The following is an 18,630-nucleotide window of genomic DNA, read 5'->3' on the forward strand; positions in this document are numbered from 1 at the left end:
TACGCTGAGGAAATCCGGCAGGTCCATTTTCAGAACCATTTTAATGTTTGTATGGAATCAAGCATGACTTCCTGAATGTTTGTCCTGTGACCAGGTCAAAAATCTGATTGCAACCTTTTCTTTTCTATTGCAGAAAGAGAAAGAAGACTCGAACAGTGTTCAGATCGAGCCCTTCTAGTTTGGGCTCCTAGCAGTAATATTTGTGATAACAAACGTAAGTGTGAATCTTTTCACTTTTATTGATCACTTTTCCCTGATTCTTACAAATTTTTCCTGAAAACTATTTTCAATTACGTCCTCTTAACTATTTGGCCTATCTCCAATTGTCAAGGAATTTCACCATAATGTGTCCGGGAAATCAGGGAAATGTCAGGGAATTTCATTTTCCAAATTCTGTGGCAATCTTAATAGTTTTGATCAAAATCTGAACCATGTATGATGGGTATGTTCTAAAGTTTTTGGATCACTTCAGAATTCTTTCAAGTGTGACTTAGCAATTTAAGTACCTACTTAATCTAAAATATCTCTTAACTTCCCTCAGAAATACATGTTTTATCCGGTGAAATTTGGCTATTCTCGAATGTTCATACGGTGCTCTTCGTGTTATTTTTCTATTACTGTATCTTTTGTATTCTCTGTACTGTTTCCTAGTCATCAAAATCAATCTTTCTCTATTTTTTAGTGGATGAATATATATCATTAGCAAAAGAAAAGTACGGTTATAATGGAGAGCAAGCTCTGGGTATGCTGTTTTGGCACAAGCATGATCTCGAAAGAGCGATTGCAGATTTGGCTAATTTTACTCCGTTCCCTGATGAATGGACTGTAGAAGATAAGGTTCTGTTTGAACAGGCTTTCCAATTTCATGGGAAAAGTTTTCATAGAATTCGTCAAATGGTAAGCCGTCATATCATTGCATATTATATATCAGATATTATCATATTAGATATCATGCAATGCGCAACCTCATGCAGTTCAACCCTGGAAAAAGTGATGAACTTAATTCAATTCCTTTAATATGTTGGTTTGTAAAATCAAACAAGTGTAAATCATTCGTGCAAAATATCGAGAAGTTTCATTTAAAATATTAAGAAAAATCCGGAAAACACCAGGGAAATATCAAATAATATTTTATTAGACACGCTGGACAGCACATTGTCCGTATTTTCAAAAACATAGAGAATATCTATCATCATAACCTCATTGATGAAGACTTAATTTTTATAACTCAATGACTGTTCTTATTTAACGTTTAATTTTGTTTTTTTCTTCCTTCTCTTATCAACGCAGTTACCTGATAAGTCAATAGCTACTCTCGTAAAGTATTACTATTCATGGAAGAAAACTCGTAGTCGGATAAGTTTACTGGATAGACAAGCAAGGAAGTTAGCTGCGATGAGAAGTGGAGAAGATTATTCTGCTGCCCAGTATAGTGATGTATGCTCTGATGTCGGATCAAATTCAGATTCAGAATCGGATGAAAAGGTAATTTTCTCTCTTTCTTTTATTGCTTTTATGATTCAGATTCTTTCTTTGGCCCATCCTTGTACAGGCATTTTTCCAAAAATTACTGCATCAAACATCATTAAATTCCTAAGTCAGAGAGAAAGGGCAAGGTGAAAATTACTGGACTTCTGAGAGACATTACACTCTCTAAGATGCAGCAACGAATTTCAAGAGAGTTAAAAAAACTTGCTAATTCCTTCTCCTAATTTGTGGCAGCACTTCATCAAGCAAAAATATGTAGTGGAGACGAAATCTTAGGAATCAAATTTTCCCAACCTCCGAAATGCAGTATTTTCCAAGTTATTTTATCTATCTCAAAAGTTGTTCTCTATTTTACTCCCTCTTCGAATTAATTACACCATTTCGGAATGCCAATTTTTCCAATCTATGTAGCTAGCACTTAGAATACTTCTGAAGCATGCTTTTAGGTGTATAGTTCGACCGCAGCGATGAAGGTTTACAAGAAAAATGGAAGACAAAAAATTAAGGTTTAACTCACAAAAGAAGTCCGCTTGCAAGTGAATTAAACCTTAATTTTTGACTTTATGTTCTTGTGCAAACTCTATCCTCATGTTTGAGAAAATTCCATGTAACAGATTAAAATCATGTCCGATTCTGATTCCCTTTCTCGAATCCAAAATTGGGTGTCAAAATGCATCACATGATTGATGCATGTATGAGATGCAGCCAACTAAGTATACTATTCATGGGACAAAAACCAGGTTAAATACATCGGGAAAAATATCATCCTAAATGCACACTTTATCTCGTCTGTGTGCATGTCCAATTTGTATACACACAGACTCAAAAACCTCTGCAAATCTAATATGTACGAACATAAAATTAAAACATTAATTAACTTCATACCTTGTGAAAATATTGTTCAGTTTTGAATATTATGTTTATGCCTTTACAAATTTCCTGCACTCACTGGCACTTTTTTCTTAGGTGTTATCAATCAGGTTTGCCCAGAGAGACCAGAGACAGAACTCAAGTTAACAAACATTCAGTCCTGCTATCAAGTCTTTCTCACCTTTGATTTTAATTGTTCTGAAATATTTTTTATGTCGCTATCTAGAGGGAAAAGCAAATGCAAATACTTTCAGAATAATTAAAAGTCCTAAGTGATACAGATCGATTACAGTTTGCAATATTTTTTGTTTATTTAATTGTGCTGTCTTGTATCTAAGGATGTATTTGTCTCCCCTGGGCAAATCTGGTCGCCGCAACCAAAGAAAGTTGCTAGTATAAGTGAGAAACCTGAGAATTGTTTTTATTTTTGGGAAAGTGATTGTTATAATTTTCTATGTAAATTTCAATTTTTACACCCTGTTCAAGACTTCTCACAGCGTTTGCAAAGGTTTTCTAAACCGTACAATCAAATGTTTTGATTAAGTTCTACCAGTATGGAAGTTCCTTTTATTTCTTTTTCTTTTCTTTTTTTTTTTTTTTTTCACAAAAGTCTTGATTGAGTTGAAAGAAATAAAGAGCTGTAGAAAAATTAAGTGCAGCAGAAGATTCAAGAAAGTAATGTGTTCTGTTAATTTAAAGATTCAAAGAAATTTCAGAAAACTTCATCGTAAATTGAAAAAGGAGGGGGGGGGGAGAGAGAGAGAGAGAGAGAAAATTCAACGATGTAATAAAAAAAAAAATGCCTCAAAGGCCCAAGGGTATCCTCAGTTCATCATACCTTAATATTACTTATGAAATTGAAGGGTGTTCCGTGAATAAAATCATGGAACATCTTTACGGCTTGCATAGGGATTGGCCTCTGATTAGCCATATCAGAGAATATTATGCTTTAGAAGAAACAAGAAGAATTTTTCATTTTGCAGAAGAATAATACACAATTACAAATCTCACTCTATTATTATCAGACAAAACGAAACGTTAATAGTCATGGCTTGTCAGTAACGAGACACTAAAATGATGTTTTAGCAGCAGTGTGTAAATTTTCAGTTTTTATTGCTTACTTAATTTTTTATTACTGTGTGTATGGAGCAATTTGATAATGAAACTATAAAACCGTATACCGTGATTAAAGACATAATGGATTTCAGTTAACACTCTATTTTTTGGAGGTTGGCTGTTCATTGTTATTGCATAATATTTGGTCTAATTTTCTCTACCTTTTTGAATATTCTCTGAGAATATCACTCAAAAATAGCAACGACTTGATTTCAAAGAAGTTTACCTGTTTCATTCGCTTGCGCAACTGGTAGTTAAGGTATCTTTGCACAAGCAGAAGGGAAAGCTTAACTTACCCAATAAAGATTCAAGTTATTTTTTTTTTTGCATTAAATAAAGTAGGAGCCAAAATTTTGAAACAACAGATTGGGGTGGCAAATTCTACAGTTTCATTATCAAGTAGCCTAGCCGTTATGTTAATAGTCAACTATCTTTTGGCCAGTAATATCATAAGAGCAATGGAACTGCTAATGTCAAGAAATCAGTATTTTTTTTATATTTTCTACCTGGAAATGGATGGTTTTAACGAAAATCAGTTTAACTGCAATTTTCGTTGCCTAATTTCCTCTCCAATGAAATTTTTTAATGGTAAAGCAAAGGACAAAACACCAGAAAACTTTCTTCTTTCCTCTGTATTTTAAAAAAAAATCTGCAAAATTTTTAGTCAGAATGTTGATAACTTTTCTGTCAAAAAAATAATTTTTCATAAAAGCAGGTAATATCTGATGTTGTTTGTCTGATTTCTGTCAAATCCGTCCAAGTGAACTTGAAAACCAAACTGTTTACTATTCAAATTAAACTCAGAAAAATGCGGTACAAAAGCTGCACTGTATCTCACTGTACTATCAATTTTGGAAATGAGTCATCATGCGAAATGATGTGTATGTTTCGCCAGTAACCTCCACTATACTGGAATTCTTTTTTTTTCAAGTTTCAAGTTTTCAAGCATTTCTAATTTTCCATCAATTGGTTTAGTTATTTTCTTCAGTAATACTAAATTATTTTCCGTAATTGTGTTTATATTTTTTATTAAATCTATCTCATTTATGAATAGTTCACTCTCACCTTTCATGGTGATCTGCCTTTACAAACCAATTTGAATTGTGTCGATTAAATAAAAAGCTGAAGGAACGTTGAGTGCAGCAGAAGATTCAAGAAAGCAATATGTTCTGTTAGTTAAACGAATCATAGAAACTTCAGAGAAACAAAATGGAGGACTGAACTAGTTTAGATATATTTTACAATGTCAGAATTTCCCAGGACACTGACTTACTAGCGACAGGGTTAAAGATGCCTTGTATCCAAAGAGGAAGGAAATGAGTATTAAATCAGGCTCTAAATAGCCTAACATGTAGGTTGATTTTAATGCCTAATTTGTCCTATGTTGACTATGGTTTTTTCGCGAGTTGGAAGTTTGAATTTATTGTTAATAGTAGAAACTAAACTCATGAAATTCTTACTAATGTTCTGTAAGAATTCTGAGTTGTTTAACGTGTTCTGAGTAAAATTTCAAAGAGGAAACATGTGGTGTAGTGCCTAACTTCTTAGCCTGTCTAGTAATGCCGCCACTTAATGCCAAAGTCGCCAGATCATGTCATAAAATGTGGATTTTTTTTATGGGTTTTAATGAAGAAATTTGCTGATTTTAACAATGTGCTCCATAGGAGAATAAAAGAGGCAAGCAAAGAGCATTCAATCCAAACCAATATGTCAAAACCAAGTTGTTGGTGACCTTGTATAGGGCTTGTTTCAAACTAAACTTTGACAATATAATATGTTGACTGTAAGAGTGGATTTTCAGATGCGACATCATTCAAACTTCTCTTGGGCCTCAGATTTACTGAAATAAAATGCCCAACCTTTAGAAGCAGTTTTTTTAAGATTATAAAAATACTCTCTTCCTCCTTCATGGAACAGAAGTTCCGATTTTGATTCCTACATTTTGTCGTTTTTTGTTTCATCTTTTTTGAATTTTGGGTCAAGAATTGAAACTCGGAGAAGGAAACCATATTCCCTCTCCCCTCCTAATAATATCTAAATAATAAATATGTACAATACCTGACATTTAAAGCTATTCCGCAGCATTTCTGAAGCTATCACATCCTTGGGTGTGCCCTATACCTTTTTGTACCAATGTTTTTTTGTAATTCTGTTTTCTCTCTATTGGGCATCTCTCATTTATAATTGATTCCATTTTTTTTTGCAACCACCAAATAAGTTCGTATCTATGAACTTTTTGATAATTCACTCCCTCAGTGAGAGGCTCAGGTACTTGACAAAACTTCACAGGTTAAAATATTTAAAAGAAGGAAAGAAATATAAGTTAAAAATTTAAAACCACTCACTAGCATAAAATTACTTAAATTATAATTAATTTTATGGAAGTGTGTGATCTTAAATTTTTTACGTTTTTCCCCTTAAATTGTTGACAAATGCCCTCACTGTTCTTTAAAGTTTGTAAATTAATATTGCCTGTGAAGGAGTCAAACAATTTAAATTAATGTTTAATGGAGTTTTTGTTATTGCCCCTCAATATGAATCAAATTAAATTTTGTTACAGGACGATGATGAGCTACCAATATCTGGGAAGACCCGAGAGCACAGGGACTATTTAGTTATAAAAAGATAGTAATCGATTATGATATTCTTACCATGCTTGGTATTAGTTATTATGATTAAGTTTCTTAATCTCCTCATTCATAGAAGGCTGATGCTTGACTTTTGAACTCGACCTGTTTCTCTAGGAGTCTTCCTAGATGGTCTCAAATGTCATGTCTCGACGTACTCTTTCTATTTCCATACATCCATGTCTTTCCAAAAAATTTTTCATCATCTAAGTCCTACCCTAAGACTTTTTATGTTCGAAGGGTTTGTTCTCTTTGCCTATCTGAAAAACCAGTTGAAGTATAAAATGATTATTGATTAATGCTTAAATTATTCCAGGTTACCTGTATTCAGATTTGTAGTCAGGTGCATTTTTCGCACAAAGAATTATATTCATAGTAGTTCCTTAAGTCACTCTTCTCCTCAGGAAGCCCCATATGGTTTGCATTGTTGTTGTTTAGGGAGAATCAAGGACATCCCAGACATTTCATCAAAAAAAGAACAACCAAAGTTCAACAGTATAACTTTGGAAATAAGGGATTCTTTCAATGATTGCCTTCACAAAAAATTAAAAATAAATAGAAAATTTGAAGATAGGTTGATGCCTATCTTACAATTTGTCATAATTATTGGATTTTTTTTGTCCATATTCTTAATTTTCCTAGGCAAAAATTCCTGTTATCACTTGCAAGGATCTATTTCTAACGCTATTCCGCTGAATTTTTCTTGAAATTTGTTACAATTGTCCTTCCATGTCGACCTTCTTCAATCACAATGTAAACTACAGGGAAGCTCATCTTCCTAAGGAAAGGAGTTGTATCAAGAACAGCTATGAATATGACCCATAGGCATATCTTTGAAGGCTGTACCAATTACCTTTTTTCGTTTTATTCTTAAAATTAAAGAAATTATCACCTTTTCAAGTAACTGTCTCGGGCCAATCCTATGCTGAGTCTCTTATCCCTTATTTTACATTCGATCCCTGGTAACTCTCACTCAAAGCCACATCAGGGTGCTTGTGGGGAATTGAATCTAGGACCTCCTGATCCTAAAATCAGCACTTCAACCCCCACACCATGGAAAGTTGACTTTTAAAGTAGAAAGTCAACAAATCAATCCCTGTAAAATGCATTCAGATGTTGAAACTAAAAAATCATAGTCCTTAAATTCAAGTTGTTCATAACTATTAATCAAAACTGAATACGGATAATCTGTCACCAATTTAAGCATTTCATATAATATTAATTACTATATTACTGAATCAATTTAATGGTTGTTTAATAAGGAAGATGGAAAGATAAAATTAATTCTGCGTCAGCCTATTTTCATAACTAATCAATTTATTTACTTGAGCTTTTTCCTGCTCTAAAGCCACTTATTAATCCAATGGAAGTTGAATTAGTTTAAGTGCTGTCTAGAAAACGTCTCAAATACTGATAGAATCATCTTGGAAAACAATTTTCATTAAAAGTGTCTAACATTTTTCATTCTTAATATTGGAGAAAAAATGTTTTTCCGTCTGAAAAAAGTTCTCATGGAATAAAAATTCTGTGCAATAACAGCAAAAAATCGCGTTTTCAAGGATTTTTTATACTTAGAATTGCAGCAGGAAAATTTGGCAGAAGACCTACCTTAATTAATATTCAGAGATCAAACAACTTGAAAATATCTCTCAATGCCATTTCACTTTAGTGGGGGAATCCTCGTTGAAACAGGAAGAAGTAGGTGAACATCTATGAAAACAGGGGTCTGATTTTTTCGAAAGTTTTGTTTTTTATGGCTTTTTAGCAGTGAAAAAGCTCAACTTGTGTTCCTAAACAAGAAATGGGGAATCTATCGAATTTGGGAGAAGGAACTCTGCATTCCTGTTGCACTAAATCCAGTCTAACGTTATTAGGTATGTGCTTTTTGGACTATGTAACTGGAACAGAATGAAAGAAATAAGTATAGCTTTGCCAAGAAATCTCAGTGGTTATAGTTTCTTCGGGAAAAATAATTTAAAGTTTCTTTAAGAGAGAGCTCTTCTGTAGCCCTGATCGGTGCCTTTTTTTTATTGCCACAGGTGAGCAAGTTCCCCAAGATTATATATATATTTTTTTTACAAGAATCAATATGTTCTTAGTACAACTATTTGGTAAAACGTTGCCTGCCACGGTCTTTTGTGCTCATATTTTTCCTGGCACTATAGCATCTGCCTGCGCCCTTTCCCTCAAAAGAGCAGAAGTTTAGTGTTACATTCGCCCGCTTGGGCCATGCTGATCAAAAGCCATTTGCATGAACGTGATGCTGACAATCGCTAGCCTCACAAGAGCATCGCAAGTGATATGTAGTATCCTAGTTGAAAAAACTTATGGTGCACCAGCAGAACCTCAAATGCAGGTTGATACAACTAGTGTGGCAGGCAACGTCTTTATGAATGAAAAAAAAATTGAAATTTAATGTGATGATGTAAATAGAAACTGTCAATTTAAAACTTACTAAACACAGAAAGAGTATTAGAAGAGTATCTTTTTACAACTTCAAAACCTATCGCAAGCACAGTTAATCAAAAACACTGTTCACTTGTATTAATTAACTTATTATTTATCATTATAAGATTTCCAATATTCTTTGTGTTTCTTGGAAATCAGTCGCTGCATTGTTAAATCGGCCCTTCTCTTGCCCTTCCTTATGATTCCTTTTTAAAAAGCTACTTTTTTTCTTGATTGTATTTTCTTTGATGTAAACTTTGTCCGTACGTTGCTACGCTTTTGCATGAACTGATCGACCAAAATAGCTTATGGAGAAAAGAGAATACTTTTTTAACTTTAATTTTTAGTCTGAAATGTGGCTTTTGGCTAAAATAGACCCCAACTTGGAACTCCTTAGCTCTGGTGTGTTTTGGCAGTATTAAGGTCTACAGCTAATGGTAGTTGGTTCTAGCTGATCATTGAATCCTTTCAGTGAAATATATTGCTGTTTATGTAGATCCGTGAGCTAAAAGTGACCATTTTTTATGATGTTTTCAAGTTATTATTGTTTTCCGTAGCGCAAAGTAGTATCAAGCTGCAATTTGGATTTTTTTTTTTCCTTTTTTGTATTTTACTAACATAAAAACCATTTCGATACTTCCTTGCACTCTGTTTGGAAAACAACATTAAACGTGAAAAATCTAAAAAAACATTGCCATGTTTGGCTTTCTGGCCCATGTCTAGCAGCTATTAATCCCATGTAGGGGTTTAATGACAGTCTTTAACCAATAATTATTGTCAAACAACACTGGCGTCCCAGAAATCAGTTTGGGGCCAATCAAGTCCTTTGGGTCGGGCAGTCTTTATCCCCTAACCATGCTCCAGCTATCATTTATTATGTCATTTATTTTATTTTTTGTCAAATCTGTATTGCACTTGTGAATAACTGATGTATGTTTCTACAGCTGTAAGTAACGTTAAGATTCTATCATCAATTGATCTCTGAAATGTAATTTGATGGGTGGTAAAAATAAAAAATTTGCCTCTGCACTAAACAAGATTTTAGTCAGAAAGGCAAGCATCAAAAGATAAAATAGAGGAAAGAAAAAAACAGGAGAAGGAAGAAGAAAAAATAAGAAAAGGAAAGTAAAGAATGGTAAACAAAGGATCACCAAACAATGAGAACTTGCAAAATTTGCTAGAAGATGAAAAGGAAGTATATACCTGTCCAACAAATGAAAATATGAAAAAATGTTCTGATAAAATAGTTCCTATCAGCAATAGATTAAATTTCTTTCTCAGACAGAACAGCTGGTCTGAATGGGCCTCAAGTCAAGGTATTTTATTTTCAAAATTTCACAAGTAAAATGAATCGCATAATGGGAAGTTTGAAAATCAATCTCTGAACAAGATATGAGTGTTTACAATTGACATATCCATTTACAATGCCAATTACAATTGGCATGTCATAAAATACTACCGTTAGTAGTGTAAATTTATTATTCGTTTTCCTTTGCAAAAAAAACGTGTCAAGGAACTCACAATTTAGTAAATTTATAGATATTTTGATTATAAATGATCGATGTTGTATGGTTTACATACTAAGGTAAATTTTGAGATTATAATGAAAAACGAGCCAGTAGATACGGCCTCTCATTAGTATAATTTTTATTTGATCTCATTTCATTTACCAAATTGAATCTTACAACGTTACCAAATTTTTTTCTGCTCATAAGCTTACTAATTGATAAGAACTAAATTGATTTAAAATCAAACTATTGAAGCTCTTCATTTTTTCTTACTTCTAAGTCTTGGCTGTAAATCCTCTTTATGTACCTTCGTAAAATGTGTGTTTAACTTCTTTCATATCTGTAGATAATCCGTTCGTAGATATATTTCTTTATGTATGTAAAAATATTTTTTTTGAAAATGAATTATTTATTTTATTACTTAAGAGCATTCAGCTGAGGTGACTGTATTAAAAGTATTGCCGGAAAATATTGCTAGCCATCAATCTTTTCTAGTGTAAATAATTTAATTGACTTTTTTTAAATTCTGTACATGACATGATCTTTCTAGCTATGTAGTAGTCCTCGTGACCTGAAAATAATTACTTTTAGAGAAGGGATTCTCTTTGCTCCTGAGCAGGATCTTCTAGCAGAAGAGCAGTCTAGAAAAATGTGTTAACAATCACCTTATTTTAACGTGATGGAACATTAGACAAGGTGTGAAATCAAGTAGAATGGTAGATGTTTTCTCCTCAAAGTTTCTTGTAAAACACGATTTGTGCTACAAAAGCTATTAAAAGTAACACCTAATGAAGATTTTATCATTTTTATCTAGCACTGGTTACAAAATATTTGAATTTCCTGCTCACCAAGAAAACCAGAGTCAGAGGGAACCATATGACAGTAATGAAGTACTTAGTAGTAGTAGTAACACTCAACTAACAAATGTAGGGATTCAAACCTAACCAAACCTGGATCTATGAAAAAGGACCTTATTTTGCAGGAGAAACATTTTCCCTAACTTTTTACCAACACAAGGAGGATGAAAATCTGAAAATTCTGGCGCAAGTTTGACCTTAGAATTTTAAGAATTGAAGGAGATTAGTCCTGAAGCGTCAAGACCAAAATTCCCAGGCTGTTAAAAACGTGGTTTTAATCTCAGCAGTAAGCTAAGGTCTCCCAGAAGATAAGGTCCCTTATCACAGTTCCGATCACCTGTGTTTTTTTAATTTCTTCACCCTACAATTGACATCCTATTTGTGGAACAACATTCACTCACTTACCCTTGCAACCAACATTGGTACCATCAGCTGATTGTCCTCATCAATGATTCCCAGGAATCCCTTCCCTCAAAAGTATATGTTATTATTGTTATTTTAAACATGTTGAGCTTTTATGTTCTAGTTGTTTATTTAAAGACTGTATATACTGTATAATTTTTATTTTTGACTCCTAATTTCATCATGTGGATTTTTATGTACAACAAGAGAAAATATATTTTGTGTTAAGGTTGAATCAAGTTTAAAAGTAAATGATTATTTTGGGATTTAAATAGTTTTTGTTGTTTTCTACAACTCTACTTTTTGGTAGTTGCAAATCGAAATTCGTACTTTTTTATGTTATTCATTTTTTTACTGCTCACCAAAGGTTACCTTAAGTGAATAGCTGCTGTGAAAAGGCTACACGTCAAATCATTATCGGTTGAATATTCAAGTTATAATCATCACCCTGGGTTTGATTTGTCGTTCCACTTGGGTCTCTTCCATCATCAGTTTTTTGGTCGATGAAGGGGCACCATAAATCAACCCAGATATTTTGAGCCTTGATTGCCTTTTTTATTTTGGTTTTTTGGGTTCAATTTTGAATTAATTGCCTTAATGTCCTCTTTTTCAACCGATCTACTAGTGCACACTAGTAAGGACTTAAATTAAAAGTCACCTTGCTTGGAACAGTGGAAGGACTGTTTTTAATTATAAGTTGAAAAGAATATTATTTGGCATTTGTTTTAACTAAAAGGTTTGTAATTTCTTTTGGATGAAGTAGAATAAAAAGTGATCAAAGAATTTACATGTATAGCCATAAGACAAATCCTTAGAGCTACATGTCAGAGATAAAGTGTGCATCAAATAAGTCATTTTTTGACGTAAAAATTATTGATAAACTTCAGCTTCCATTTACTTTTGATTTTACTCAAAAAAACTGCCAAACTGTGTCATAAGTAGAAAAGTCAGTGGAAGCAAGAATTAACTAATATTTTGTGTGTGTTAAATTCATATAGCTTTCACAGTCTCTGTGTAATGAAACCGACCCAGTACAATTTAATAAGTACTTTGTTGGTAGGCGTTTTGCAAGAGCCACGTAGAAGTGGCACACCATTTTTTAATTTCTTTTGAATGCTCAAGGTATACGTAATAAGACGGAAAAGAAAAGCAAATATGAAGTCAAGGAAACTTAGCTGATTTAGACTTGTCTTCTATTTTGCATAAAAAAGTGTGAAGTTTTCTATTAATAGGGTATTTCAAGTGCTGGCTAATCCCCACCCACTCACACCCCACTACCCCGATTGGTGAATGAATTACATTTGAGCTCTTTGTAAAGAAGCATACAATTTTTCCATTAAGCTGCTAATTTTAGGATCTAATCCACACACTCAAACATGTCTCGGATACTTAAGACCACCATGAAAAAGGTTGCCCACCTTATGTGTTACCCTTTGACTTGGAATTTAATTGAAATTTTTCTTCAGCACCTAAGCGCCAAAATCCTAGTCTTGAAAAAAAAATGAAAAAAGTGCCATTTGGCGTGCATTCAATCTTTTGAACTTAGTTTTACTGGGCATTCTTAAGACACTTACATTTTTGGGCTCAAAAAATTATTGCATTCTGAATGACACAGTTTAACCTGTTTTCTTGGAACTTGGATTTTGGCGTTGGGGCCTCAAAGAAAAATATCGGTTCAGTTGTCTGAGGAGCAGTGTTTATCTCTCTGACTCGAGAGCCGAATGAGGTTTGAGCTACAAAGCAGGGCTGTTTTCAGTAAATGCCTTCATTCCTGCTCAAGTGTCAGTGGCCTCCTTTACAGAAAATGTTATGCCTCTTTATTGCTCAGTTTACTTTATGTTCTGTAGAAACATGTTTCTAAACATTCTAAGTATTTTCATTTTACAGAAAGAGAACGGAGAGTTCAAAGAGAAGACAAACGTTTCTTGCGTCAACTGCGGTGTCTTGTGCACTCAGGCGAGTAGTACCCCTAAAGGCTTAATGTGTACAGCATGCTTCCTTCATTGGAGGTAAGTTAAACTTGTTGGCAAAGGTAGTCTTTTATCTCTATATCCCGATTTCCCGTAAACTATCTTTTGCTTTTCAAAGTAATTTCGACTTAATGCATGAGCTTCAGAATGAACCTCTCTACAAGGTTAGAAACAACAGCTTAATATAATTTTACATGGAACATGATGGACGTAGAGATGACCTATTGGTACGCTGTTGAAACGGCTCATTAAGAAGCACAAACAATAAGTAGACCCAAAGTGCCCCGATAGTAGGGCTGTTCTATCGGTTGTCGGTAAGCTACCAAAACAGTTCCGTTAAGAAAAAGTTATGATAAGAGAGCTCTTGCCGATAGCGATCAGAGTTTTTGGAGCTGACGAAAATAAGCTGTTGCCATTTGTACATCTATTTTCACGCACCGCCGCGCCAAGCAATCTGATAATACCGACACATGGGACAACAATGCATTGAGTGCAAGCTCTCAAAAATCCGATAAAGCCGGCTGTTAACGATATCATCGCCACTGTCGGTACTGCTGCCAGTTTCAATAAGAGACGATATCGATAGTGTTCCGTTAAGAATTCGTTTGAACACCCCTACCCGATAGCTATTGGAGTTACCAGGGTTGGCAGAAATGAGTTTTATGGGCCCAGCAACCCAACTGATATACATGCGGAAATGATGCCTACACTCGGAGGCTCATCCAATTCCTTTAGAGCAGTAGTTTCCAACTGTAATTTTTGCTGCGCAAATCATGATCGACATGAAGTTATGAAGAAGAAACATACATCAGAATTACCTTGTCTGGTGGTTCATAAGAATCGTCAATTATGTTAAAGAATATAATCTCATTCAGTTTATTTAGAACCTTTCAGAAGCAATGTTAGTACGAATAATACTCAGTAACACAAAAGCATAAGAGTAACGCATAACGCTCAAGACACAAAGCGCTGGGGGAGGAGGGGGGAGCTTAGACCCCTAGTATTTACAAAAAGAGAAGCATTTTGAATTATCTGTATCATTTTCATTTGTGGAGATCTTTTCATAAAAATATTAAGGACTAACCCAGAGGAGAAACTTAAATAATGTCAATGGATAAAAAGTGCTTTCCGAGTTAAATTTTTGATTCATGTATAGTGTCTCATCGATTTCCATTTGAAGAGGTTAAATTCCATTGGGAATACTTTTTTCAATCCTTAATTATCTCTCATTTTTACAGTAAAACAGGCTCTTTACGACCCACATCAGCGCCTGCTAGATTGCGTGATAAAAGTAGCTCAGCCATGCTTAATCATCACAAACGGAAACCTCCAAGAGGAATGTATGTTAATTACGATGACTTAGTGGCAATGGCTGCAGGACCCCAGGGCCAAGGTGAACAGATGTTACGAGCACTGGAGCGAGAAGTGATCTCGCTCAAAAGACAGGTGTGTAATATGAGTGACAATTCTGGTTAATCAAAAGGAAATATGAATATGTTCTGTCTGTGTCTTAATTATTTTCATTTTTCCGAGTTGGTGTGTCTTCGTTCTCACTGATATAATTGCAAAATGAAGCTCAATTGATTGTTGAAGTCTTCATTTTGTATTGCATTGTACAGGACAAAGCACAGAATACCATGAAATCTGGTGGTAGCTAACTTTCGATATCATTTAATATGATGTACCTCACAGGCTCCTCAGCACAATGAGCTTGATGATGCATACTTGCATATATGTATGAAATAAAGGCCTACAATGAGAAGAACTTTACACACCCTTGGAATCGCATGAATGGAAGATGGGGAAATAAGTTTAACACTTTTTAAGAGTCTAAGAAATTCTGTCTAAATAGAAATCACTCTTATTTTGAAAATTTCTAAAAGTACTTTCTTGCCTTCAGGTTCAGAACAACAAGCAAATCATTAGCTCTTTGAAACGGAAAACTTCTGCTGGAATTGATGAACTCCGTCCACAAGAACAGCAGTCTTCCGCCAGAATCAATGCCAGGTGGACAAATGATGAGCTACTTCTTGCAGTACAAGGTTGGTCCCCTCGAATGCAATAATTTTTATAATCTGAAACTTGTCAAAATTTGATTTTAACTAGGTCAAAAGTTGAGGAATCTGGATTGGAGCCATGGTGCTGCTAATTTCTTTCTTCAGTATGAAGATTAGAAAAGAAATGTCCTCCAAGTTTTGCTTTATATGCAGGGCATAAGTCAATTCCATCAACGTAGTAATGTACATTAGCGTAAGGTTGGTGAACTCAATATAATGCCATAGAGTTTCCGACAACCTGGAAAAGTCAGGGAAATTCGCAAGTAGTGAGCCAGATCAACAACTTCAGCTGTTGCCATTTAAGAGAGCGCGAACAACTTTTGAGTTCCCTTTTCCTTAATTTGGATCTCTACCAGTGTAGATTACGTCTATAGTTGAGCAAAAGTCAGCAAAATCTAAAGAAAAAAAATGAAAGACTCCAAGTGAAAATTTTCATCGAAGGTCAGAGAATTTGAGAATTTTTGAGTCTGAGAATGGAATAAATAATTCAGGGAATTGGAAAATGAATAAAAATATGGAAATCCCATAGCTTCTTAAGGGAAGCACACTCCCTATCAATACTATTTGGCTCAAACTTTAAAAAGAAAGAAAGAAAAAAAAATGTTATTTTTTTCGTTTTGGAAAAGAATGTTTGTCTCATTTCAGTTTCTGATGATTTCCTGTACCATGGTTGGGGCCCTCCCTTTTTTGCATGCGACTGATAGCAACCCGCCCGTCGCATGGTTGAGGAGTTTCTGCACCCTATCCACCTTCATTGACAATCATTTATTATTTCTTCATTTAGAAACTGAAAAATCAGCATTATAATATTCCTCTGTTGTATTCGATTCTTCGGTAAATAGTGCATTCTTCTGATCCCTAGGTATGAGAAAGTACGGAAAGGATTTCCAAGCTATTGCAGATGTAATTGGTACCAAAACAGAAGCTCACATGCGGACATTCTTTGTCAACTACCGAAGGCGCTTTAATCTTGATCTTGTACTAAGAGAATATGAAGATGAGCATGGTCCAATTGGTGATAAATTTGAAATTAAAGATGAAAAGGTAAAGTATATATGTTTTAACCCTTTAACACCACACCTGAGAATGCTTGCACTGCAAGAAGCGAGAGCTATGAACCATGCTGGAAAATTCATGTTTTGAAAAACATGTTCGAGCATCTGAGCGCTTTAGCTTCCTGATGCATCCATGAACTTTAACATATGGCATATGCCATCTGTTGAGAAGGATATGAAATACTTCATTTTTATATTAACTAGACCTGTGCGATTATGGATTTTTCAATTTGATTGCGATTAACGAATCGCGATTACGATTAAAATCGGGGAAAAACTGAAAAAGTATAACAGAGTGAGATATTTTTTTTTTTTTTTTTTTTTTTTTTTTTTTTTTTTTTTGTGACTTAAAACGAAGTTATTTTTTGGCTTCTGTTACCAAAAACAAAGTTGAAGTATACAAGTTCTTGAAGATATTTTTTAAAAATCTTGAAAGCTGTTGATTTTCCTCCAATATTTTATTTTCTTCCCCTACTTGAGGTTGACTCATTGTCTATTTTTCTAAAAGATCCCTTCCACCCAAAATAAACTAGACCTGCCAACTATTTTTTTTTTTTTTTTATTTGATGCATTGCCAACCTCTCCAATCAAAAGTATTTGAAGAACCTTTATCGTGACGTGAAATCGCGGTACAAGCACGATTGGGGTATTTTCGCCGGGTTATCACTATTTTTAGTGAGAGTTTTTACTGTTAGGGGCCTGCAGCGCTCTACCATAGAGGTGACGCAAATTCGAACAAACGCAGGGGGAACTTCAAAATCAAAATGCAGCGCGAAATTGGACATTTCATGATGTCTTAATCGAATCATTCACGATTAATTTTCTAAATTGATCACAATTACGATGAAAAAATTAATCGCGATTATGATTAACGTTTGATTATTCGCACAGGCCTAATATTAACTAATCTATTGTATCTCGGTCCGCACTTTTACAACACAATAACATGTTAAAGAAAGAGTGTCATTCGTCATACTAATCAAAGAAAAGAGCGTCAACAAATAAGGCCATCAGTGAAGTTCCTGATGCGTTGAATAGCTTTTTGTGTCACCGTAGAGGAAAGCCCGCCTTCCTGAATGTTTATCTGTCACTTGAAAAGAATTCTTATTTTATGTCTCTTTTGTCTTTGTTTTTTTTTAGATGGAGACTGAAGGTGCAGGATCAGACAATGAAGGAACAAGTTCGTCTAGATCTGGTTCACCTCTTTTAAAACTGCCTTTACAGAACAGCACTCTTAATTGTAATAGTAACAATGCCAAACCTATACCTGTCGTGCAAGCCAAATGATATTTAGTTTCAGGTAACAATCCTCATTTTTAAATTAACTGTATGTATCCATGTTTTGCATGCACATTCTATCAAAATTAGGGCTTAAAATATGTGTGTGAAGCGTGTACATTGCTCCAAGTAAAAAGAGCAATCCATGGGGCTCCAAGTGGGCCAGAAATTCGCGGTGCAAAAGCCACGAGTTATCCATTGTTTGTGAATCTCTGATTTTATGAAGTCACCCCCCCTTGTTTTGACTATTAATATGCCAGGCTGCATTTTATCTCATTCAGTGCCGGATCAGCGATGATGCTGTGTAGACTTCAGCCTAGGGCACAACAATCTGAGGGGCACAAAAGTTTTGGGAATATATCACAAATTTATGTTTCAAGCATCTTGTCACCTTCTATATTCCCTAACTTGGTTTTTTGTGATGTCAAAATGTTGGCAATTAGGCACCTCAAAATGGTTTGAAATCGTCCTGTCTCAACTTAACATCCTCCCTCTGGTCTGGAAAAGAGGAAATCCTGCCCCCCCCCCCCCCCCTCGAGAGGGCCCTCTTTTAGAGCGCCAATCAAAGAAATGTTAATTGGGCCCAGATCCCATACTTCATGAAGTTAGATCAGTGATCTTGGCCTTGGCATCTCATAATTTTCTGATCTTCTGGTTTTTACCAAGCCGTTTCTCTCATGTGAAATTTTATTTAATGGGCCCTCGTTTCAAGTAATCCTCCAATGTTCGAATAGTGTAATTTTAGTAAACGAAAGGAAAGATAAAGATGATAAATGATGATTGTGTATATTAGTAGGATGTGAAACTAATTCCAGTCGCAGGCATACAAAATAATTTCTGCCAGAAAGCACAAACTACAGCTGTTGAAAAGCTTTACTTTGCTTATTTACAATAGTCAAAATCAACAAAAACGCTAAATCTCGACAAAAATAGGGTCAGGTGAAGTAATCGTGT

The 18,630-nt window shown here is 34.6% G+C and overlaps 1 protein-coding gene across 1 annotated transcript in view; it reads left to right on the forward strand.

Moving 5' to 3' along the window:
- LOC109032963 (REST corepressor 1) overlaps window positions 1-18,630 on the forward strand; it is a 28,922-nt gene that overhangs the window by 2,722 nt on the left and 7,570 nt on the right. Inside the window, exons 3-10 of the mRNA XM_019045322.2 lie at window positions 134-214; window positions 683-897; window positions 1,291-1,485; window positions 13,204-13,325; window positions 14,525-14,732; window positions 15,187-15,328; window positions 16,206-16,387; window positions 17,539-17,698. Of these exons, the coding sequence (XP_018900867.1) occupies window positions 134-214; window positions 683-897; window positions 1,291-1,485; window positions 13,204-13,325; window positions 14,525-14,732; window positions 15,187-15,328; window positions 16,206-16,387; window positions 17,539-17,685 (1,292 nt within the window). The 3' untranslated portion in view covers window positions 17,686-17,698. The remainder of the gene's footprint in view (window positions 1-133; window positions 215-682; window positions 898-1,290; window positions 1,486-13,203; window positions 13,326-14,524; window positions 14,733-15,186; window positions 15,329-16,205; window positions 16,388-17,538; window positions 17,699-18,630) is intronic.

Source organism: Bemisia tabaci, chromosome 7 (genome assembly GCF_918797505.1).
Source record: "Bemisia tabaci chromosome 7, PGI_BMITA_v3".
Lineage (NCBI taxonomy): Eukaryota > Metazoa > Arthropoda > Insecta > Hemiptera > Aleyrodidae > Bemisia > Bemisia tabaci.